A 26,415-nucleotide genomic window follows, 5' to 3' on the forward strand; every position below is an offset into this window, starting at 1 on the left:
CTGTCACGTAATACACAGTTTGTCTACATGCCAAGTTAAAGGCGCAGACAACTACCTCTCATGTTTTCAAGCAACAACAATCTACCGTACTAGGAACTACCATCATCATCCCATCACTGGGCTATCTGATCCGTACTCTGATTCCCTTCGTTTAACAATATGCAGTAATTCGAGTTTCAGCACTCCGCGTTGCTTCAGTGATTAAAAAAAAAAGAAAAAAAGAAAAAGAAAAAGAAAATTCTGCATTAGTTTAGTGCCCTGCATTCAAAGTGGATAAAGATCTTTTTCTTTATTTAGTAAGATATAATTATGTTTCTGATAATTCCTTATCAAAGATGAACTTAGTAATGTTTAATTTATTTAATTAATTATTTATTTTATTTTGTAGACGTGAGCACGTTTATTGGCTTTTGCAGTTCAAAAAAAAAAAAATCATACCCTGAATACTACTACTACTACTAATAATAATAAAACCAGGAAGAGATGATTTAATAAGATTTTTGTGCGCTGTTCAGGGTATACTAGTGCACAAACACGTGCAATCGCCATTCCCAAGCTGATTCTAGTGGGAAGATTTTTTTCCCTAAATCTGCTTCACTATGTGTATATTAATCAACACTGTCAACATAAAAACATAACATTGTTCGCATTCGCTGATGTTGTGTCGAGCTTGTAATCTTTCTACAAAGAATAAAATGCATTCAAGGACTATACTGGAGGTCCAATCGATGTTTTTTTTGTTTTATGTCATCTGAGGTGATGATGTTAACCTTCACCGTTCCTGAGGATTAGCTTTTGGAAAGTTCAAACAGCAACAAACTTCTAAAGTGACGCTGACATTCAAACCAGAAACTCTTGTTTTGAATTATAAAGAAAGAATCTCAAATAATTTCATTGGCGTTGAAACTGCTTGACAAGGATTTCATGAGTTGCATATGCTAGTGATTACTTTTAGAATCTAGGATGTTCGAATCTGATTTCCATACTAATGTATAAATCAATGGAAACTTTTACCGTTTCTTCTATAATTTGAATGATTTAATGTTACATAAAGTCTTTAAAAGACTTTATTTCTTTTAAGAATTACGATTTTTACTAACATTCGATAGCTCATTATCACATACACGTTTCCATATGTATTCTTGATTACCTTAAATAGTACTCTTAGCTCCCGGCGAATCCTAAATCAGAGAACTAATAAAAGACAGAAATATAGACTTAAACATCGTGTGTATTAAACAGCATGACACCAATAACTTGGGCTAAAAATTTATCAGTTCCACACAGTACTGACTACTCTTTCGAAACATTTCTTTAGATTTCACAGCGAAAACAATATATTAAAGAAGTATTAAACGGCAAAGATACAGAGATGTAAGATTTAATTTGCTAATTTGATTGAAACAATGACTTTTTCCTTCTTATACGGCTCCAAGTTCCCTACTACTGCAATTGGTTGTTTTACGGTTGCTACTGATTTACATATAAATAGTGTATATGACTAGATGAATGTCATATTATATTCGAGAATATAATACATTTGAAAACTTACATGAATATTTTTGAAATCATTGAAATATTTCTTATAATTACAATGAAAAACTATCTTATTTGAGTTTCTTTTGATTACACAATTCAAATTTTATAGTGATACGTACATAGAATACGATTCTATACAGTGACAATGAGTCATCTTATTCTAATGATATTCCCGTCGCATAATGGGCAGTATTGTTAAAAAAGTTTAAAGGACTTGGCGTATAGTTATCAAAACGATCGAATACAACACAAACATAAGACGATCTACAGCAGTAACAATCATGTGCCACTCCTCTTGAGATTTCAGTGGCATTATTCTCTCTTCCTGTAAGAAGACTGATTTGTCTTCACGATCATGTATACGACGAGAACAGCAGACACACAGAATCCGCGCCACAATACCTTTTGCTAGATAAGCCAGGAAGAAAGGAGGATGGCATTCAGCCATCATTTGAAGAATTGTATATAAAATTGCCTCCAGGATGACAGCCGAAGTAATGACAAACATAATAGGTGATAAAGGGGAAACTATACATGGAAAAAAAAAATATATATATATTTCAGAACTTTATAAAATTATATCATTAAATATAAGTAACAAAATTATTTAAATTAGGTCGAAAATTAAATATAAACAAATAAATCATTCAATAGGAAATACATACAATCTTTAGAGTAGTACAAAAGAGGAGAAATAATAATTTGTCAATCATTATTGACTACAGTGCAGATTTCTTACCTGCCTGGATGGGTGTGGCCGGAGATCTAGTAGAGCAGGCGATATATAACATGCATATTGCCATCAAAATCAAAGAGAATACTCCAAGAAACATTTTCTTTCCAGAATCAGCTGGAAGCCAGAACATGGACAGAGTCAGAATCATGCATATCACTACTGGACCAGAAGTCACCTGTAGGTAAGTTGGTGGTGTGCGTCTTATAGTCAGAGAATATATGACCATTGGATGAGGATCTGCACAACAGTTATAATATTTGACATTTCTTTCTGCAGTTGCCCTAGTGAGTTTCCAAAACGGATTGCTGCCGGCTAAGTATCTTAAGCTGATTCCCTTATTAATCATATGAAGATCGATAGCATCCGCGAAATGACTCCAAGAACCAAAGTTCACCTGACAAAGATGTTCATCGTTAGGATAGTTTGTCGTGTTTATTGCACAAGCAACGGTGATTGTCGCTGGAGGAATGTAGATCACTCTGCCACTGCTGTGAATATTTATGGTGGTAGGAAACGTGGGATCTATAATACTGTCCGCTCTATAAAAGGCAAAAAAGTTAGGAAATTAAGCATGTATATCAGAGAATTGTTGTATATCAGTTCTTTACACATGAAGTACTCCATGCCGATTGCATTACAAATATTTTCAATGGATGATTAAGTAAAAATTTGCACGCTGTTGCATGAGGTGGGGGGGGGGATATATTTCTGAGGAAAACATAGAAGTTCCACCTAAAGTAGCAATATTTACGTGGATGATTACTACGTCTGGAGAACAAATGTTAATAATAATTATTAAGATACGAACTTTCACTCGTATTCTTTATAGTAATAATAAACTTATACATGCTTCGCTATATTATAACTTACAGTATCTTCAGGAAGTTAGCGAGACTAGAGAAATACACAATAAAAGGTCAAGGAATTCTTAACAACAGTTACTTTTGAAAAATGAAACATTTTAACGGGTTTACCCGAATGGATCATCTGGCATATTAGACTCTGTTTTAAATGGTTTTTGGCGTAAATGGAAGTCTAGTATTTTACTTAGACTGCGAGTGACATTCAAAATGCGTGTAGGTCTCTGTTCAGTGGTGTATCTTTAGAGTGTTTCTCAACGTTTTTTAGATCATGCCCCCACCTCAACGTCTCAAAGATTTTGATGCTCTCCTTTAGCATAATAGTCAGCCAAGTTCTGAAAAAGTATAATATAAATATGTAAAAATATGTACATGTACATATTCTAATTGCCCCTCAAAATATTCAAATTTCCCCCTTGTAGGGCATACGCCCCACGTTGAGAATTCATCAACTGATATCTTTAGAGAGTTTGATATCAGTTGATGAATAGGTCGTTACAGGGGTTGTCTTCTATTGCATGGAGGAAATATAAATGATGAAAAAAACTTGTATATTTTTTAAAATCATATTATCAATTAGATTTCAAATATTTGTGAGAGTAAATTTACTAAAGGATTATCCATGCTATAAGTCCTTTTGCTTAATATGAGAGTTTAAATCTGGTGATTGAATCATTCCAACTACCTAAATGGTTTAAATAATTTAATACAACAGCTATCTAAAAGTTATTCTCAATAATGATCAGCTTACGTCTAATATGCCAGATGATTCACGTGTTGCTAGTATGTCCACAGTTTTCATTGTGGTTTTCTCTAATTATGTGAACTTCTTAAAGAAAAGAAACATGTCGAAGTTTAGTATATAAAAATAAAATATATAAGAGAAATCCTGTCATCTATGTTTTTACTCATTTTCGATTTCGTAATGTTTACCGAAATGAATCAAATGTTAGTATTAAAAGGTTTTGTTGTCTTTTAATATTAATTGTTTAATCGAAGACATATTAATTATTAATTAGTAAATTAATAAAAGTGACATTCATATTTATTATACATGCGTTGTATATTTCTAGCTTTTATGTTAAAAGTCCCGTTTAAATTAAAAAAATAAAAAAACGACAAATCATACATCAGCTTAATTGTCATGATTGTAGAAAGAATATATACTTTTCCCTCAAAAATACAAATAAACAAACAAATAATAAATAAACACACAAATAAAAAATCACACACAATGTTTGCAATGCGTATCGGCACTCTTTTTCTTTAAAATTTGTTCAATAGAAGTGTTTAAAACTCTTTGCAAAATTGTTCATATTTCGAAAGTCATTTGGAATAAAGCCGTGGCTGAATTACAAAGATCTATACTAAATATTCTAGAATCCTTTTACATATTTACTAATTTTCTTCTTCTTCATCATGAATGTCTCTACTGCAGGAATGAATGAATCCTCAGTCCTTACCATCTATTCTTTGGTCGTTTTTTCTGCTTACTGCCATTAATCTAGTCTCTATTTCATTCATCATTTACCGACCGATTTTTTTTTACTAATAAAAACTAACAAATGATTGGTAATAAAATATTTTAGATATTATTATTGTTATTATTATTAAGAGAGACCTCCAGGGAGGCAGTGACTCATCGAGTTGGACACATACTACACGCACCAGCTATCATATTTACTCTTGAATTTATTCACATCCCTTTCACTCATAACATCCAATGGCAATTCATTCTAATCATGCACTACCGTATCAGAGAACAATCTAGCCCTCACCCCCTTCTTAGCTGCATTCATTATTAGCTTCCAAGAATGCCTTCTTATCCTTTTCCCACCCTCCATAAATTGAATTTTTCCATCAACTGAAATTCTGTATAACTCTTTCAGGAGTTTGTAAATGTCAATCATATCACGCCTCTTTCTCCTATTTGCTAGTGTAGCCAGTCTCCAAATTCTCAATTTCTTTTCATATTCAGACTTTGCTTTCGGTAGATCAGTTGTGACTATTCTAACCTGCTGCTTATAATTTTCATAACGGACATCCTCCTTAGGCACGCAGTATTCCTTTCACATCATCCTTTTCTTACGAATCTCTTGCTTAATAATATTATACATCCATTTGACTCCTACTCTATTTATTCTTCGAACTCTCCGGACACATTCTGATATCGCATCATTTAAGTATTGTTTAAATGCTTCTCATGCACTGTCGATATTCTTCACATCCATCAACCGATCCCATTCCACTGAAGTCAGTATACTCCTCAGTCAGGTAATAATTTCCTGCTCTGTAGCTTAGCATGTAACTTTTTCTGAACGGAACATTAACATTCATAAACGTAGTCACTTTCAAGTGAATACCTCATGATCACCGTCACCAACGGAGGCAGAGTAGTTATGTCTTTAACTGAAATGCGCTCTGACACTATAACCAAATCTAACACTCTTTGGCCTCGAGTTCCTTCTGTCACATGCTGCTTGAGGAAGTTGTCCGCTACCGCTCAATAAATGCATTTTCATTCTTCTCATGAGATTCTACTGCTACCAAATTAATATTTGGATAATTAAAGTCTCCCATTATGATTACTCTTTTCGCGCTATCTTTTCTATTTGTTGATGCATTTCTTCATCATTACCAACCGATCGAACAGGTCTGTAACAAACACCCAACTATGTAATTGATCTTGTTATTCCACCTCACACCAGATGGCTTCAAACTCACTGCCACATGAAATACATTTAGTAGTAGTAGTACTACTACAATGATAGGTCTCAACTCTAACTGGATTCAAGTCATCCGATATCATTAGCAGCATGCCCCTCCCCCCTCCTCTCCTATCCTCTATCCTTCCTAAAAATATTGTAACCTTTACACTCAATACCAGTTAGTATGTCTGATTCTGATAGTCAGGTTTCACTAATGCCTACGACCTGAGGTCCAACATATTGACTAAGGCAACAAACTCTACTCGTTTTGTTTCTGATAAGTATTTGCGTACAGACATAATAATCTGCCTGCATGTTCTTTTGTATAGGCTTGTTTGCAGATCGCATGACGCAAACTTTCAGATATATATTCTTCTCTAGTGCCTTACACAGGTAGACATCTTTGCACACGTTTAATGGATTCGCACCAGACGAACACAAAGTCGAAATCGTTCTCTCTTCGTCAGCATTTTCATGACAAAGCCCATTCCCGTCATTTACACAATTATATAAAATTGTCGATCTTACACTCAAATTCTCACCATTCCTCCCTTTATAATTTAGTTTCCCTGACTCTCTGTGTTAGGTCTCATACAGTTATTAGTTTTTCAGGACTCCTGATACCAAACGCATGTGTAGGCCGTCCCTCTTATACAAATCCAATCTTCCCTCAAACTCACTCCTCACACCTAAAAACTCGCATCCATTCCTTCTACACAGCCTACTCATCAAATCGCTTGCCATCATAGCCCTTCTTCTTAATTCATTTTTATCATAGCGAGGTAAAAAAAAACTGACGATTTTCACTATCTCACCTTTAACTCTCCCCCTCTTCCAACAACCCTTTCAAGTCTTCTCTTATACTGAACTGACCGCTAGTTAAGTAGTTAGAGCCTACTACAATTACGATTTCGTTTACTTTTCTGTTTTTGAATTGCTTCCTTAGTCGGTCTAAACAGACTTTGGTTTAGAAAGACCGAGGTTGGAATCCCGTCGAGGACACGAAGAGCCGTTATTAAGGCTTTTCAAGTGAAGGTGAATAAGCCGATCGAACGGAAATGGCTGGCTTTCCCTCCCGGAAATTCGGGTTTTTCATACCAGCTCTGTGAACACATACCTACAAACATAAAAATGCTTGTCCTTAGAGGGATGTAACAGAGGAATGGCAAGCTGGGTGCATTAAATTGCCCAAAATATGTAATCAGTGGATTCAACCAGGCTTGACTGAAATATATATAAACAAATCTTATCTTATGTTTATTATATGATCATCATCATCATCAGTTTCCTGATAAGTGCAATCAAATAGTGCATAAAATACTATGATACTATTACGCTATTGAGTTTCCATTGTTACTAATATCCTGTCAAATTTTTCCTCCAAATTATTATATCACTTGTCATCACACCCGTATTATCATATCTGGTAATTTGCTCCTTTAGGATATTACACACACACACACACACACACACACACACACACACACACACACACACACACACACACACACACACACACACACACACACACACACACACACACACATTATCATTAAATCACGACGAGGGAATGCTCTAAGAAGTATTTAACTTTCTACATTAATTTGAAAATCCGAACAGAGTTTTAACATTAGGATATAAAAGAGGGAAAAATAAAAATGAGCAAACATGGCGGCAATCTTTGTAAACTCTTAAAATAATTTTAACAATTAAACTGTTCTATGCGTATTAACACAGGTCAATAGTTAGATATTTATTATCTAATATAAATTATCAATATACATTATTGATAATTATGCTAGTCCTATTCACTCTTCTTTGAGCAGCGGTGAGGGGTGGGGTGGAGAGTTATATCTATTTCCTGTAAATTCCTACCTGTTTCTTGGTGTGTCTTTCTACTACATTACTTAGAATACATAACATTACTTATACAAATATCTTAATATGCAAACTTACGCATTATATATTACAATATCGGGTTTCCATATGGCACCAGCTTTGACGACCATACTGTCCAGTTCTTCATATTCCGAATAGTTCCAGGATAAACGTTTATCGTACCATTGCTGTAAAGAGAAAGTAGTTATTTCAAATGACCATCACTGCAGTTTCTTAACAGAGATATCTTGGCTGGTTATCTCCAGATACTTGTATATCAAATGACGATACTTACATTAGCTATTTCTAATGTCATTAAGTGTTCATATGTGTAGAGTGAGATTTATTTTCCAAGACCAGGCATTAATATTAGTGCTTGATGTTGGTATTAACATCATTATTAGTCTTATTATTACTCCTTGTCTCACTTCTTTAGACAATATCAGTTGGACATTGTTTTTCAAAACGATAAGTAAGTTTGATAAAATTTTTACATGCTTGAAGATCAAGAATAATGGCCAGAGAAGAATATTGTTTAATGCTGAACTTGACATTACTTCGTTAACTTATTTTGCAGTTCAAACTCATCGTACATATGTTACCGCTAAAGCTCGAAAGCCGTTAATGTGCACATTACCTAGCTAATCTGCAGATTAACTGATTTGCTCCGTTAACGTGCGGAATCAAGAATTTTCCGCATTTTACCTAGGTAATATGCACATTAAAGGCTTCCGTATCGTTAAAGTTCAAAAGTTTGTATCTCTCATTTCCTTTCCCTACTCTTTCCCCCCTCTCCCTCCACTTTTAGTTTGGTTTCGCCAGTGTCTTGTCGTCGAAAGAGGATATCCCTGCTGTAGAAATATCTTTACGTCAAACAGCAATAAAACAATCCCTTGGTACTGGGTTGGATTTCAGAAAATGTGACTGTAAATCTAAATGTACCACAAATAGGTGTGCTTTTCGCAAAAAACAATTGCTATGTAATTCAAAGTGTCACCAATCTTTAGATTGCACTAATAAGTAAACATAATTTTATCATATGTTTTGCAAATTCATGTCCTTAATTGTCATAATATTTTAAACCGTTTGATTCTTTGTATTATGGTTTTTTAATTGCTGTTGTTCCAACAAAGATCTTATTTTCACTTTAACGAGTGCCTAGTAGGTAATGTGCAGATTATCTAGGTAATTTGCAGATTACCTAGATAATCTGAGATATTTTATTTATTTGAGAAACGAAACAATTTTCTGCACGTTAACGGATCACCCTAGTTAATCTGCAGAATACCTAGATAATCTGTAGAATAACTGATTTCTGCACTTTAGCGGTAACACATATACTGCTGTCCAATAATCGTCTTTTCCGAGAAGAAAGTTGTCCCATTCTGATAATGTAAATCGCTATCTCTGCCATACAAATTATATAATATTTGAGTAATGAACATCACTCAGATATTCTTATTGAAAATCAATGTGGGTACTATTCGATAAATGCTCGTGTGGATGAATATCCTCAGATCTTCTTGTGGACAGAGATAATCAATGCATGCCCTAGATATTTGATTAAAATCGGCTTAGTCACCATGCGCGATAAGCAAGTAGGGGGGGGGGGGGGCGGACGGCGAATAGGCGGGCCAACAGATGAAAAGACTCAGTTCTTTCTAATGTGATTATAGCCAACCGACGCAGTGCTTGCGCAAGTGTGAATTGCCGAACAAATAAAAATAAATAAATAATAGAAACTTACAATTTGTCAGACACAGGTGCACACCACCTTCTCCTCCTGGTTGAGTATTTTGGATTCCCACTGTAAAGTTCTTTGGGATAATTATGAATTCGTTTATGGGAAATTTTATCCTTTTGTAAATTTTTAAATTTCTCAAAGGAGAATTTACACATCATCATCATCATCATCATCATCATCAAATTCCTGCCATGTACCCTCAAGGGGTGTACAGGATATGATAGTACTACATGAAAAAAATTACATCATTATTAATTTCCTATCTACAATTTTCCTCCAAATCAGTCTGTTACTTGTCAAGACTCCAACATTATCAGATCTTATATTTCTATCGTCTAAAGCATTTTGTACCGTATCAATCCACCTATATCTTGGCCTTCCTCTGGGTCGTTTTGCTGCCAACCTGGCCGAGAAAACTTGTTTTGCTAATCTTTCCTCGCCCATTCTGTTTAAGTGACCATACCACCTAAGATTAGCTCTGCTAACGCATTCCTGGATGCTGACAATGTCAAGTTCTTTCCTAATATCCCTCGTTTTTAATATGATATTGCCATTGATGCCATCTGTTCATGCCTATAATCTTTCTCAGGACTCTCATATCTGTGGTCTCTAGTCTTTGGTCAAGTGTTTTACTTCTGACCCAGCTCTCAGATCCATAAGTTAAAACTGGTTTGAACACTGTCTTGTACACAGATAATTTAGTGTTCCAACTGATTTCTCTCTTATTCCATATGAATTTATTCATTTGACTTCCCACCATACTAGCTTTGCTGATTCTGTTGTCTATTTCTATATTTAATTTACCATCTTCAGTAAAAATCGTGCCTAAATAGCTGAACTTGTTCCACAGGTTCTCCATTCACAACACAGTTGACATTTTCAATGATTCTGCCTATTTTCATTGTCTTTTTATTGCTGACCTTCATACCATATCTATTACAACAGCTATTCAATTTAGACAGAGAATCTTGCAGACTTGTAGCAGATTTATTTAGAAGTATAACATCATCCGCATAAAGCAAAGAGCTGACATTAACATCTCCAATTTTGATATCATGTTTAATACCACTTTCCTTCATAATGCGATCCATATAGATAACGAATAACAGAGGGGATAATGTACATCCTTGTCTCACACCAGATTTAACATTAAACCATCTTCCTGTACTTCCTTCAATTCTAACTGCTGCAATTCAAATAAAGACTAAGTATTGCTTGATATAATGCCCCATTGACACCATATAACTGAAGCGTATTGAATAGCTTCTCTGTTGGCACCTTGTCATATGCCTTTTCCAAATCGACAAAACTTAAATACAGATCTTTGTTATATTAGCATGCTTTCTCAACTGTTTGTCGAAAAGTGAAGATCTGATCGTGACAGCCTCTATTTGGCCTGAATCCAGCTTGTTCTTCACCAAGCTTTTCTTCCACAATTCTTCTCAACTGTTTCTCAAGTATACTTGCATAGATCTTGCCAGGAACACTCAGTAGGGAAATACCTCTGTAATTCTCACATGCAGTTTTATTTCCCTTTTTATATATGGGTACTATGAGAGCTCTACTCTAATCATCGGGAATTCGTCCCTCTGTCCAGTCACTATGCAGTGCAGCCACTGTAAGACTCTTATACCACCATACTTCAGCATTTCTGGTCGAATATCATCTACTCCTGCTGCCTTTCCACATTTCAAGCCTTTGATGGCTTTTTCTACTTCTAGTATGGATATGTATTCCTGACTATATGCCTGGTCAGTGTTTTTTACCACTGTGCTGTCATCACTGCTTGTTTCATTTAGCAGTTTTTCAAAGTAATTACTCCATACCTCAAGGATATCTTTTTCTCCAGTTTTCATGTCACCTTTATCATCTCTAATTCCTTTTACAGCACTCTTTCCTCCATTCTTAAGCTTCTTCAACAATCTCCAGAATATTTTGCCACCTTCTTGATATTTATTTTCTATATTCTTGCCAAAGTCCTCCCATGACTTTTGTTTAGCTAGTTTTAGACAGTGTTTAGCATTCTTGCATTTGTCTCTATATTCTCTAAGAGCACAAGCTGACTTATTTGACAGGAACTTTTGGTATGCTTTCTTCTTTTTCTTCACTGCCTCTTTAACTTCCTGTGTCCACCAGGGAGTTGTGATTTTTTTATCCTTACAGATAACCTCACCACATGCCTCTCTGGCAGAATCAATCAATGTTTTCTTCAGAGTTTGCCACTGAATCTCCAAGGTTTGATTCCTGTTCTCAAACTCTTTCATTTTTTCTTCAATAATCTTTGTGTATTTTAGCCTACAGTTCACATCTGAGAGCTGCTCAACTTTTATTCGCTTTAAAACTTTCTTACATGCTATTCTTTTCAATATGAAATTCAATTTTATCCTGCTCAAGACTAAATAGTGATCACTTCCAATTTCAAATCCTCTGTACACTCTGGTGTCCTGCACCAGGGAGAAAACATCACTATCAACAATAACATAGTCAATGAGACTTTTCTTATTCCTAGCCTCTTCTCTCCATGTGAATTTTTGCACATTTTTATGTTGGGGCATGGTGTTAGTAATAACTAGTCCATGTCCTGAGCAGAAATCCAACAGATATTTGCCATTATTATTAGCTTTGCTCTTTTCTCCAAATTTTCCCAAAATATTTTTGTATGTCTCACAATCATTTCCTACTCTGCTATTTAGATCCCCAACAAGGACCAACTTTTCATTTTTCATTGTGTCAGTTGCTTTTTCTAAAGCCTCAAAAAACTCCTCCACTTCTACCTTAGTAGAACCTTCTGTGGGACCATAGGCACAAATAAGTCTCATTGTCCAGTTCCCCATTCTCATATTTGCCCACATTACTCTACTTGAGACTGACTGCCATTCAAGAAGATTAGCCTCGTATTTTGTGTTGAATACTACGGCTACTCCTTCTTTTCCTTGATTGTCATTGCCTGAATATAACATTTTGTATTTATTGCTCAGAAAGATCTCTCCAGTTTTGGTCTTTTTTGTTTCAGTCACCCCTATTATGTCGATCTGGTACTTATCTAATTCCTCAGCTAGCTCCATTTCTTTGCCATTCAGGCTTCTTACGTTGATAGTACCGATCTTTAACTCTGGTGATGTTGAGTTGGGGTTTATTTTCAGATTTGTTCCAGTAGCTGACTTTTCGCTGTTCGCCCTGGTTCCCTGGCGAAAACAACGGGGGCCTTGTTTAACCGGGCGACGCCCCAGCCGGCATGAAATTTTGTCACGTTGTACCATCATTCTATATTTTGGTTTAACCAATAAGAATACAATTTGGTCGGCTAAATCCCAAATTGCCAGCCCATCCTCGTCCGTTCAGTATCCAAGTAGATACCCAACAGGGTACACCACGAGAAGGCGAGGATTGGACATTAGGCCAGAAGCCCTGGTCGGTTCTCCGCATTCCTTTAAAGGCTATGTGGAGGTCTCCTCTCAGTTATACAGCTTTGACCCTTAAGCATCCCGAGAATTTACACAACATATTCATATTTTTAAAAAAATAGAAATTCTTTTATGACACTCTTTTGAAAATAAGGAATTTTGAGGGAAAATAAAAAGAAATCTTAAGGGTTGGGAGCGTTATTCTAACCTCAGCTCAAATAAAGAATGCACGTTTAGCGAAGATAAGCACGAAGTGTATGAAAAACGAACGAAAAAAATCGAAAGTAAAAACGATTAAATGTTAACTAAAACACAGAAAAAAAATTCCAGTCGCATTCATTAAAAGAAGAGACCAAAGCAAATGAAAGTAATGCTAAACAGACGAAAATTTATAATTTGCTTTATGAGCAGACAAAATATTGGTTCCATACCGAACGAATCAACATGAGGTCTGACATATCTGTTCCAGTAAGATGCATTCAAGTGCAGAAAATTGAGAGTTTCTTTCAGAGATAGAAAAGATGCTCTCAATAGATAAGGTGTTCTATCTCTGATGATTGAAAAAAAAAAAAAACTATTTTTTCTCTGACATTTAGAGTAGTTAATGAAGCAATTATCAGAAAATGCGAAGCCTTGCACATTAATTTTCTTTTTTTACGAAAAAGTACAATTTTCTAGCTCTTTGGGAGATACAAGCAGTTAAACTCCCTTCAGAGCAGCAGCTGCAATATCTAGAAGACCGACTTGGTTATCGGTCTTCATTATAGGTTTATTAATTTAAACTGAGTAGAAGTTTGACTTCAGAAATTCCTCAGAGCACTAACAAAAGACAAGCTCCACCCACTGTCTTTACGACCATAATAGACTTCCCTCTTAATTACCGTTCATCGTACTGGATAAGTGATCTGGAAAAATTTCTATAGTCTATAAATTTCTTTTTCTTACCATATATATCCAAGAGTCCATGGTAAAAGTCTGTTCTATTTCATTCTGTAAAAAGAAAGAAGAAAAATAGAACAATTGCTGTTGAATAAATTTATAACTGTGCATTCTGACTTATTAATACCTTTATTCATGTTGCGATGAAAGAATGTTTGTAATATGTTTTTATTTATTTTTTTATTTTTTTTATTTTCAATTTTTGAAACATGGAAATATAAAAATAATTGAGTTAGAAAATGTATGTTGTTCGGCTGTCAAAAATATGAAAAATGGTCTGACAAGGGGAGGAATGTTAAGGGTATATATTTTAATTATTATTTAAGTTTCAAGAATTATATTTCAATGCAAGAACAAAGCCTTGTTACAAAACATATACAGTGTATATATATATATATATATATAAATAAATTTAACTGCCGAGAAAGTATAACAAAAACGTTTAATAAATCACGACTAGTTTCATCGGTGCTCCGACTTCTTCAGGTGAGAAATAAAAAACATAAGACATAAAAATAACAAGGTAAAAAACATGGAATTTCCAGCTTAATAAAAAGTAGAATAGTAACAGTCATATTTGAATAGGTGACCGCGCTACCGTTGCCATGAGTTGAATGTGTGCGACAGCTAATTTTAGAGCGCCAGTACTGGACCACAGCGCTATGGGAATCAGGCAAATTGTAGCTTAGATTGTTGTTCAAATGTGAAGGATCCAGAACTATTTCTTTTGATTCTATAATTCGTCTTTTAAATTCATCCTTGCATATACAGGGTGTTCGGGATAAATTTGACAGTTTCGTAAGGAAAAAGAAAATCTTCTTTGTATCTATTAAATTTAATGAATTGACAAAAAAACATTACAGGCAGAGTTAATTACAATACTATCAACAAGATTTACTCAAAATAACCACCATTAGCATCGATCACAGCTTCAATTATGCTTCGGAACCTCGAACAAGCTGATGCTACAGTCTCCCTGGGAAGGGCCGCAAAAACTGTTTTAATTTTATCCATTAACTGGGCTTTTGTATTACTGGAAGTGCGATTGGTGTCTTTTTCAACTGCGCCCCATACAAAATAATCCATGGGGTTAAGGTCTGGGGAGTTTGGAGGCCAAACATTTGGACTGGTGAAGTCGTAGAAATTTTCAGACAACCATTTTTGACTTTTCCCAGAGGTGTGGCAAGGGGCCGAATCCTGCTGCCATACATACGGCCTACCATTGGCTACCCTTGTTATCCAGGGCTTGACTACAGTTAGCAACTCCACGAACAAAGCCCGAATTCCAATGCCAGGGTTCTTCAACACCTGTTCCTGCAGATTTGCGAGGAATTCTGCTGTACGAACGCAATCCGATCGTCTGCTAGGGATCTTTCTTCTTGCTACATCCTCGTAGTCACCATTGCAAGTCTCTAGTTCATGCCTGATTGTTTTTACTGTATTCAGGGAGCATTGGGCAGCAGTCGTAATATCCTTATTTTGATGGCGGGCACGAATCATCATGATACAAGTTATTCTCTTCCATGATTCAGGTGGGTTCCAGCTATCCATCCTTTCTGACATCTTGTATATGAATGAAGAAGGGTCCAAACTTTTAAATGAAGAGAAGTGTGTGTTAATACATGTAACTTACGGAAAAATATAATTAATTATAAATATGTCAAATTTATCCCGAACACCCTGTATATAAATTAGTAGTGCGTTCCCAATCAACTTGATGTGGCTGTTCTTCAAGGTTAGAGTTTGCCGAGAAGAGGACATGACTGGAAATTGCGCTCGCTCGTGTTCTACTGTAAGAGATGTCACGTCTATGTTCCTCAAGACGAAGTGAAACAGATTTATCTGTCTGGCCAAAATAAGGTCGACCACAGTCGCACAAAACTTTATAAACACCAGGAAAATGCAATTGGTTGTGTTTTGGTTTTGGTCGACTGAGAAAGGAACGAAGTTTTGGCAGAGTAGTATAGTCGGTCTTTATGTTGAATTTCTTCAAAATCTTAGATAGTTTTGGGGTAAGGGAGCTGATAAATGGTAACTGTATATGAGTGATAGGGTTGGAATCATCTTCTTGTCGAGGATGTTGGCGTGGTCGCAAACGTTTAGTCATGTTACGAGATGAATATCCATTATTGAAGGTGTTTATCAGGAAGTTAAACTCTGTTTGTAGGTCTTCTTCTGTAGAAGTGAGATATCTTGCTCGATAGGCAAGGGCGGAGATGATGCCCAGTTTCTGAGGAGGGAAGTGATGAGAAGAGCCATGTATCTATCAGTGTGGGTGATTTTTCGCAAAATTGAAAATTTAAGACAGTCAGGTAATCTGCTGATCTTTAGATCCCACAAGGGGAGAAAACCGTTAAGCTCTAGTTCTGATGTGAATTTAATATTCTGATGTTGGTTATTTAAATGGTTTAGGAAGTTTTGCAGTTCCTCTAAACTATGTCCCCAGATAAGGAAGACGTCATCAATGTAGCGTAACCACAGTTTAGGTTTTAAAGTAGCTGAAAAAATAGGTTTCTCTTCAAAATCTTCTAGAAAAATGTTAGCTAAGACTGGGGATAGAGGACTGGCCATAGTTAACCCGCTGGTTTGTTTGCATATTTTATCTTCGTAGCAGAAATAGCCGGAATTGATGCAGTGAGTTAGAAGAGCAAAGATTTTTTTAGAAACCTTGTCCTTAAGAAGAGTCAGAACTTCATCTGTAGGTACATTCGTAAACAGAGATACGATGTCAAAACTGTTATTACATTATCTCGTTTCAAAGTAGACAGTCCAGTATTATTTGAAAGATTGAAACAATTTCTAAAAGAAAAAAAAATCAGCATAAAACTATCCTGAAGAATGTTAACATTAAAGTACCATCTGAATCTGTTAACTATTCATCACTCTAGTTCATTACCTTATGAAAAGATCATTAGTTAAAGATGTATCAATATTTATCTTCATTTTTGTTATTTTTAATGATTATTTATTATATTAAGAATTAAAAATCATATTAATTGTTTCTCTCTATAAAGAGAAACAATCATATTAATTGTTTCTCTTTATTGATGCACAAAAAAATAACGGCATTACATATGACTGTGGTTTACAGGAAATGGTTTACCCGTGTTTATAGGTTAGTTATTTTCTTCTACGCTCTTAACACATTTTATTAAAATCATCTTTTCCCCAGCGGCAGATATTTTGAATGAATACAAAATGCCGAGGATAGAGAACCTTTTAACGAAGTAATAATTATTTTTTTAGTAATACCGGTAATATTTAAAATTACCGTTAACATTATAGAAAACAGCAATAACCAAATGTAACCGCTCATGAGTGAATGAATTACTGAGGTTTAGATGCGAACTTCAGTTTAGTAATTTACATAATGTAGTTATTTTTGTCTGAATTTAGGAAAGGCTATTATTTTAATATAATATTTAAAAAGAAACGATCGCATTGGCGTACTTGTGCATCTATCGAATACAAATATGTAAGCGAAATTTGATTCCATATTTGAGGAAAATTGCTGTCACTTATATTTCATAAGTTATATTGTATATTTTATATAATAATATTATAAAAGTATATAGACTAATAATAATAATTAATAATATATAAATGTATAATATAATAAATATTCTCTTTAATTATTCAGCAATAAAAAGAAATAAAAATTGGTGAAGAAATATAATAAAATATATAATCAGTCTCCGTTCGATTGGGTTCGATTCTCGTCAGTGAAGTGAGGAACCTTTATCTTGTCTCTTTCGACTAAAGGTGAGTTAGCTAGTCTCATACTGCGGTAGAGGGGTTTTCTCCTGGAAACTCAATATGCTGATTTTCAATTCAATAAAAAAATCAATTGCTGATTTTCAGTATTATGTGATCGATTGAAAAAAAAAACTGTACTATTTTTGTTGAGCCTCAAGTAGACTTTCGTTTATTAATCTGAGCACGAAATATTTTTCTTGCTATCTTAACCCTACGGAGGTTGCGGCTGATCTGACAGATACAATTGTTTAATAAAAATATTCTTACATATCCAGTGTATAGCTTGGAGGTCATAGCTGCGCATGCATATATTACGAGTGATATTCCACACTGTTTATGGGGTAAGTTTTGGTTTAACAGGTGTTATGAAAGTGTGTAATATTTCATAGTAAATTGCATCTGAGGGATATCGCGACCTCCGATGTCAGTATAATGTTGGATTAGTTTTTATTTATTTATTTATTTATATATGTTGAAAATGGCTGGAAAAATATATCGAATGGATAATCCATCAAATGTTGAAGAGATTCAGCGATTTTGCTACTCGAGTGCGATGATGTGAATGATATTTGTGATATTTGATTGAGTGATATTTGATAGTAAATTTTATCTGAGAGATACTGCGAACTCTGATGTCAGTATAGTATTGGTTTAGGTTTTTTCCTTTGTTTATTTGTTTAATAATTTATTGATTGTAACTGAAAATAAATAAACCATCACGTTTTATATTTGCAGTGTTTTTTTAAGTTTTATCGCATTGTAGCACATACTAGTAATGAATGTATCTCTCAGATACGCGCGACCTACGCTGCAATTTTTTCGACTGCGACCTCCGCAGGGTTAGCAGATTATATAAACAATTTACGAAAGCTTCAGCAAACAGTGGTTGTGCGTGAGGTATCTTCACGACTACGGTACTTTATACAATGGCAGTTGACTTCAAAGCAATTGCCTTATCATCCTATAATGAACAGTTCCTTTCCAGTCTTCATATTGCCGTGCATTATGAGAAGGATTACTATCTAGACAGGTTTCGACATTCATTGATATCCCATCATTGGGAGCTACACCAGGGAAAATACTGATCAATGCGGAAGTCCTATATATGAAAGAGAAAAAAAATGAACAGCCTATATTTCTACTCACGGCAGGGTGAAATCCTCTCCCATTGCGGGAGGTTTTGGGTCTACTAACCCCATGGTGACCCATTCCATATTGGGAGAGTGTCACAAACATCCATGCCTACGCGTGATCTGAACCAGCAGCCTCTTGGCTGGAGAGCGGATACACTAAGCACTTGGACGAGTGGTTATATATACAGTATACTAAAATAGTGTATATGATACTATTTTACTGCTCGCATATATTTTATATACAATTGCCTTCCCATAATTGCCTGCAGCAATGACTTTTTCCTAGTGCATAGCAATTTACACAGCAAAAACGATGTGCTGTGTATTATGGAATGCTAAGGAAATTAATATTCCTTAGTATAACACTAAGGAATATTAAGGTTATTACTAAGGAATAATACTAAGGTTATTGTGGGATACAAAGTTAGTATTCCATAATGCATAGCAAAATATCTGAAATATATTCTGACTAAGTACTTAGTCTGAAGATATTTCACACACAAGCTTTGTTTACGCATGGGTGAAAGAATAAAAAAGAATATAATTACTTGTTTAACTTAATTTGCTATCTTAGTATAAATTTAACAGTCATTCTCACTATATTTATAAAGTAGGAATGTATATACCTCGTATATACCTACTGTTCAGTGAAAAACTGAACAATAATATATATATATGAGAATTTTAATTCTTCGAAACAGTATTACCCCTTCCTCTGTTCATTACAACTTAAATATTTTCACTTGTTACAAAATATGAGAAACGTTATTTTAAATAACAGATCACCAGAGAACAAATTGTTTTGAGAGGCAACAACAAAAATATATACTTACCACTTCGATCAGAAATTTTGGAAAGAAATAAAGACGGACTACTGTGGTATTTGAATGATGTACCCCTGGTCTGACGGTTTTGACATAATTTTTAAATAAGCGATTGTGCAGTCTTTCTACATTGGATTGGCTATCTTCCTGTCCATTGACTAGACTGGAACCTATTGAAGTTTTCAAATAGGAAGTGCATCATTGCAATCAAACAAATAATAATGACGTTATAATTACCAATTCACACATTTACGTTACGAATCTTATATAATAGTGAACAATTAGAAATGCCAAATATCATTTATACAAGTAAATGTTAGTTTGTCTGAAGCTAAAGAGATTTGCGCCTATCAGAAATTTACTTTGCTTCTTCATTTCTGTTTGCGTAGTCAGTGGGTATTTCCAAAATTGTGATCTCACAGCCAAAATTCACGTGGTTTATGGCTTATATCAAGAAACCAGTTTGCTTCTAAAATGTTTTCTTTTCTTTCTTTCTTTCTTTCTTTCTTTTTTTTTAAAATTTTTATTTTTGAAAGTGGTTTCATGACATACTTTTGTCTTTCTTTCCGTTGGTATGAAATAACAGAAATTTGAAGTTTCAGTTATTGAAACATGCAAACAAGCTTGTTGCTTGTTTTTGGTGAATAACCGTTGTACTCAATGATTATCTGGTACTGTACTCAATTTTTAACGATACCTTAAGAATAATAAAACAGATGCTCTTTCACACTTTCTGATTATACCTAGTCATATGACCAATTCTAGCACCTCTGCTAGATATCACGACTATTCTTCTTCTTCTCGCATCGATTGCGTGGCTAGAATAGACAGCGGTTCCAAGATTTGTTTCTTTTCCTCCGCTTATTTATATGCTTAAATTCAGTTTCCAAGTTCCCTTCATCTTCTGCTATGAGCTTATCCTTCTCTGAAACTGTATGTATATATAGATGTTTTGCTATCAGAACTTAGAATTTAATATTTTAAACTGTGAAATATTAATTGTCATTTCTCCAGATAATAAAATCTCCCATTGAAATCTTACTTAAACAATGCTCACCGCTCATTATTATAAGCTACCTCACTTTAGTTACTTTAATGTTAAAATTTGACGTTAAGTTTTGAGTGCCATGAATGAATATTTTTAATAAAAATTTGAGAACAACAGTTTACCAAATCTGACGCCCGTCTATCTCACCGTTTTCAGGAACCCAGTTTGAGTTTTTAATTTATGATAATTATTTCTCTCGTCTATCTCCTTCACAAGATTACACTGTTAAATAGTATGTTAAATAGGACTTGCATTTAACTTCAGATTTGCTTACAATTTTATTGACATCTGAATGTTTCTATACGCTGCCCTCAATAAGAGATTCAATTAGTTTTTTCTCACTTGGATGTTAACCTGAATGACTTACCACAGTAAAGTTTTCCATTATCCCTTTCTACTCTTTAATAAGCTGGAAGGTTTCCTCAACTGTTATAATTCCCCTTTTCTCCCCTCGCCCCGATTAAAGACAATTGCGTGCTTCGTACAGCATGGCGAAATTAACTTATTTTCATACTATAGTTTTTTTTTTTTTTTTTTTTTTTTTACCCACTAAAAGATTAAATTGGTTACGTGTTGCAATAGATTTAACGGTATTGATATGAACACAGATGGATAAGAAAATAACTATTTATTAACTTAAAAGCTAATATTTCGCTGGTATTATATCCAGCATCTTCAGAGCACACAACACAACACAAAGTTTGTTACAAATGCAAAACACCACAATCCGGTGTAACAGTGGGGCTAGTAAAAGTAATTGCAGCGTGCAACACAAGACTAAAGTCCTAATAGGGCGCCATCTAGGATAAAAAAAAATAAATAAAAAAACATCCAAGTTTTGAAAAAGTAGTCCAAATAATAGCTTAGAAAGTTTGAAAATAAAATAAAATAAAATAAAAGTAATAAATATTAATTTGGTCTTAGGATGACTGCTCCCAAATCATTGTTTATTACATTTAAATTTATTACTTTTATTTTATTTTATTTAAATTTTTTTAAAAACTTTCTAAGACTATTATTTGGACTACTATTTCAAAAGTTTGAACTTTTTTTTTTTTTAAACCTAGATGACGCCCTATTAGGACTTTAGTCTTGTGTTGCACGCTGCAATTACTTATACTAGCCCCACTGTTACACCGGATTGTGGTTGTCTTGCATTTGTAACAAACTTTGCGTTGTGTGCTCTGAAGATGCTGGATATAATACCAGCGAAATATTAGCTTTTAAGTTCATAAATAGTTATTTTCTTAATCCATCTGTGTTCGTATCAGTACCGTTAAATCTATTACAACATGTCTGACGAACACACGAGTCTATCCACGCGTATAAATTGGTTACATTTCTTTTTTTTTTTTTTTAATTTTATTCCTCGCATATTTTCATGGGTGGTATGTCGGTGAATATCTCCGCTATTCACCACTATTCTCCGCTATTCGCTAGAAAAATTACACACTACATACATTAAGAAAGCAAAACCGCATGATAAAGAACTATCAATTTAACACGGATTCCATTAAAGTGAATTCATGTTTCAAGGATCATTCTGTTACTATGCGTTTTTAAACTGCTGAGTAACTTTATAATTATGTATGCTACACAACTTGAAAAACTAATAGAAAAAAAAAATTATACATATATGTGTGTGTGTGTGTGTGTGTGTGTGTGTGTGTGTGTGTGTGTGTGTGTGTGTGTGTGTGTGTGTGTGTGTGTGTGTGTGTGTTAAAGGTACCAAGCAATTTTATAAGTTAGGTTTTAATCCTTTTTCCTAAGTGAAGCAAACAGACAAATAAGTTAAGTTTACGTATAATGAGGCAACTCGTGGTAAAGGGGGATCAAGCTCCGATCAATTTCCTTAGTATTTTCCCCAATGCAAAGCACATCCCCTTGCGGAGATGTATGATGCTATGCATAAGGTCAAAGCCCCTTGTGGCAACTTGTTTAGTTAAAATCTATAAGCTCTGCATCACTTCAAGCTTGGCATTTATGGGTCTGGCTGCCACTGACGACACCTCAATAAAGGTCGAAACTGGTCTGGATAGTGGCACTTGCCTTTAATTGCATAGCATCATACATCTCCGCAAGGAGATGTGCTTTGCATTATGCGGAAATACTAAGGAAAGTGATCGGAGTGTGCTCCACCTTTACCACGAGTTGCTTCAGACTTGAACTAGTCTGAGGCAACTCATGGTAAAGTCTGCATCACTTCAGGCGCAAACTTGACTTATTTGTCTGTTTGCTTCACTTGGGAAAACGGATTAAAACCTAGCTTATAAAATTGCCTGGTATCTTTAACATGGTATACCCAATTTAAAAATCTTTCTGTATATATATATTATTTATTTATTTATGCTTATGGCTACATGGAAACTGGCAAGTGAAAAGTACAATCACAATTTCCAAAAAAAAATATAAAGCAAAAGGGGATTGAGACAGCCTTCCCGTGCCCCCCCGCCAGTACTGTTGCCCTTATGTACATTGTTGGTGCTTCAGAAAAAAGAAGCCCCAGAGATGAATCACATGCAATATGAAGCTAATGTCTCAAACAAGGCGTCCAAAGGTTTCCAAGCCTCCTGGACTACTTACAATTATGATGAATATATATATATTAAATATTGAGTGATTAGAAACCGATAAAAATGAAAACAAAGTTTAATAGCACAACTAGTTTCAGCTTGTATCAGCCTTCTTCAGGTGCACATTGCAAAAAAAAAAAAATAATAACCAATAAAACATAGAGGAAATAACCGTAAACAACACGGAAAGTTAGTGTATATATATTCAACGTAAAAACTTTGAAGTCTGCGCATTCAAAAAATATATAAAAAAATAAAAAAAACGTGAAAAGTGCCGCCAGGGGCGGACCACCCTCCCTACCCCCAAGTACGCCACTGAACGTAGTCCATCTTCTGTACTAATATACTATAGGTGTAACCAGGGGTGTAGTCGGGCCAGGGCGACACCCCGGTACTTTTTTAATACTATCAAAATTTTAAATTCATTATAATAAATTATAAGAATTATAATAATGAGACTTATAATGCATTTCCAGCTTTCGGTCAAAAAATAGCAACTTGCCGCTCTTGTCATTTTCGTTTCAGAAAACAAGGCAAGCTCTCTGCCATATGGCCATCGCAATAATAATAATAATAATAATAATAATAATAATAATAATAATAATAATAATAATAATAATAATAATGCCGCACTTCGTGCTCTGGATTTTTGTTTCCAAGCTACAGCCCTGACACTATTTCTTTTAGGACTACACCGCTGGGTGTAACATAAAATAAAAAAATTCTTCGACATGAAGAAAAAAAAAACTCATTTTATCAATGATAAATGACAATTTATTATTATGTCCTTATAATGATTATGAGCGTGTTCACGCGTCACACATTTTTTCTTCTGACACATAGAGTATGTCTTGAATTACTCATAAAAAAGTTTAAAAAAAATCTTCTGTGACGCGTGAACACGCTCATAATCATAAGTCAATAATAATAAATTGTTGTTGTAAAATGAGTGTGTTGAATTACTTAAAAAAATACGGCATCAGATACATGCATTTAGGATAAAACAGTCATAAAATGCATAATAAAATCGCACGATTAAAATAATAAAAATAAAATTCAAATAATTTTTTTTTTCTTAATTAACCAGTTCCAAAACATTGTCAGAAGTGATGGCGCACGCGTTGGCAACGGAGAAAACATTCGAAAAACATTTAAGTTACGTTTTTAAAATCAATATAAAGAAATCGAATATTTCGAGGGAAAAAAAAAACAACAACTATAGTAATTCTTTCTCAGCTTCATTGGTACAAAAATAACCTAATCGGCTTTCCGCTAAGCATCTATTTTAGGTTTACCTGTACTGCAATTAGTTGGTTACTCCGCGGTACTCAAGCTCTCTCTCTCTCTCTCTCTCTCTCTCTCTCTCTCTCTCTCTCTCTTTCTAAAGATAAAGTGATACGTGTCTATTCCATTATGATAAAATAAACTATACTCGACAAATTACGCATTTATTATACGTAATTAATAACGGAAAATTATAAAAAAAAATCACGAGTTTCTAAAAAAACAGAATCGGCATTACATAAATAAAACTGACGAGTATACTGAAATTCCTCCTTCGGATTTTTTAGTCGTCATCTAAAAATTCTCACTCTTCAAGGACGAGAATCAGTTGAGTCATACTTAGTAAGATATTCTTATGTACTTTGTATTGCTTGCATTTTCTAGAGTTTCTTATTTTAATTTAAATCTATATTTCAGTTTCAAATTTGATGGCACGCTTGCGATAAATAAAAGAAGAAAGTCTGATCAACTATATTCAAAAAAGTTGATATGTGGTAAAAATATTTTATTACAGTAAAAAACAAACAAAAGAAGTTACAAGAAACATAATAACTGACAAATTGCTTTATTCAAATAAATTATAATTAATAATACTAGCGAGAACCACAATTTAGAATATGAAATTATTTAAATCAAAATATTCGAATTCTTATATCATCTTTTATAGTTAAGTGTTTGGAAAGAAAATTTTACGGTTCAATAGATTGAACTGTGCACTTCGTATCCCTGAATGTAACGATCTACAAAATAAAATAAACGGCTAAGGAACTAATTGCATTAATCCAGATATATTCATGTTTCTAAGATGTTAACGTATATTCACTTTAGATAAGTTGCCAAAAAGGTCCTCAAGTATTTCAAAACATTCTTGTTATTCAATTTCTCTAATTACTTACCTAACAATATGACAAGTAAAATTCTGTGGCAACTCTCTCTCACAGGAAGTGTCATGATTTCAACTAACAGCAGTTTACCGTGATTGGCACTACCATCAGTCAGCACGCCATCAGTCACCTGATCTCTAGTTCAGTTTCCTACGTTAAACCACCCGCATTAATTCGCATTTCAGCAGTCACAAGTTTTTACGAGCATTTATTAATGAATATCGATTCTAATTAGCGGAGGAATACACTTTACAATAGCTAAGCTGATAATGTAATAAAACAAAAAGTAAAATTGTAAAAGCAATTAATAAAACAAATGTTATAGATGTTAAAATATCAGATACAGAACATGTTAAGATGCATGTTCTATCCAATTTTCTTTATTTTTTTTAGTTTTCTTCGATTGATTTTATTTTTTGTTAATTCCGTTCCTTTTTTGGTCTAACTATGTGCATCTTGCAGTTCTCAAAATTCGTTGCCTAACTTTCGTTGCTTTTAATAATATAGGTGCTCCTAAAGTATGGCATATTTTTTAAGTTTTTATTTTTTAAAAAACTTTTTTATAGAAGATTAGAATTAATAGTTTCATTTATCAGGCCTATAATCTGTAAAATATCGTGTTGCCAGTAAGCTGACATAGGCAAATAAGTATTACTTTCAAGTCTCAAAGAAATTAGCATTAAATACTCTTCAAAAACTTAAGCAAATAAACCTTGAAAATGAATGTGCCTCCCTCCCAAATTATTCCAAAGCTTAGATTGATGCAATTATTCATACAATTCAAATACGTAAATATTCATACTTCCAAAATACATAAATAACAATATTAATACTTCTAAAATACATAAATCGTCCATAATGTCGAGACCTCTTGTAAATGCAATATCTCAGATAACAGAAAAATCTTTTAATTGTCTTTTAGAATTTGTTATCTATCAGCATTTCAAAGATTAAACAACCTATAAGCCTACAAAGGGATGTCTGTAAAATCACCTGTAGTTATGATTATTCTTAAATTGTCCATAAAGGTGAATCTGTAAAACTAACAAAAACGAAAGGCCAACGAACACCGAACTAGATAGATTAATTAAAAACTGCCGATATG

The 26,415-nt window shown here is 34.1% G+C and overlaps 1 protein-coding gene across 1 annotated transcript; it reads right to left on the reverse strand.

Annotated features, from left to right (window-relative positions):
• Window positions 1–1,365: 1,365 nt before the first annotated feature.
• Window positions 1,366–25,447, reverse strand: LOC150098236 (neuronal acetylcholine receptor subunit alpha-7-like). Its single transcript, XM_090406451.1, has 6 exons — window positions 25,323–25,447; window positions 19,531–19,691; window positions 13,815–13,859; window positions 7,800–7,909; window positions 2,279–2,814; window positions 1,366–2,067 (listed from the first exon to the last, which is right to left on the reverse strand). The coding sequence occupies exons 1-6, from the start codon at window positions 25,375–25,377 to the stop codon at window positions 1,745–1,747; spliced, it is 1,230 nt and encodes a 409-aa protein (XP_090262577.1). The 5' UTR covers window positions 25,378–25,447; the 3' UTR covers window positions 1,366–1,744.
• Window positions 25,448–26,415: the final 968 nt, after the last annotated feature.

The sequence above is a fragment of the Typopeltis vanoorti genome, chromosome 16, assembly GCF_054136105.1.
Source record: "Typopeltis vanoorti isolate ZY-2024b chromosome 16, IOZ_Tvanoo_1.0, whole genome shotgun sequence".
Classification (NCBI taxonomy): Eukaryota; Metazoa; Arthropoda; class Arachnida; order Uropygi; family Thelyphonidae; genus Typopeltis; species Typopeltis vanoorti.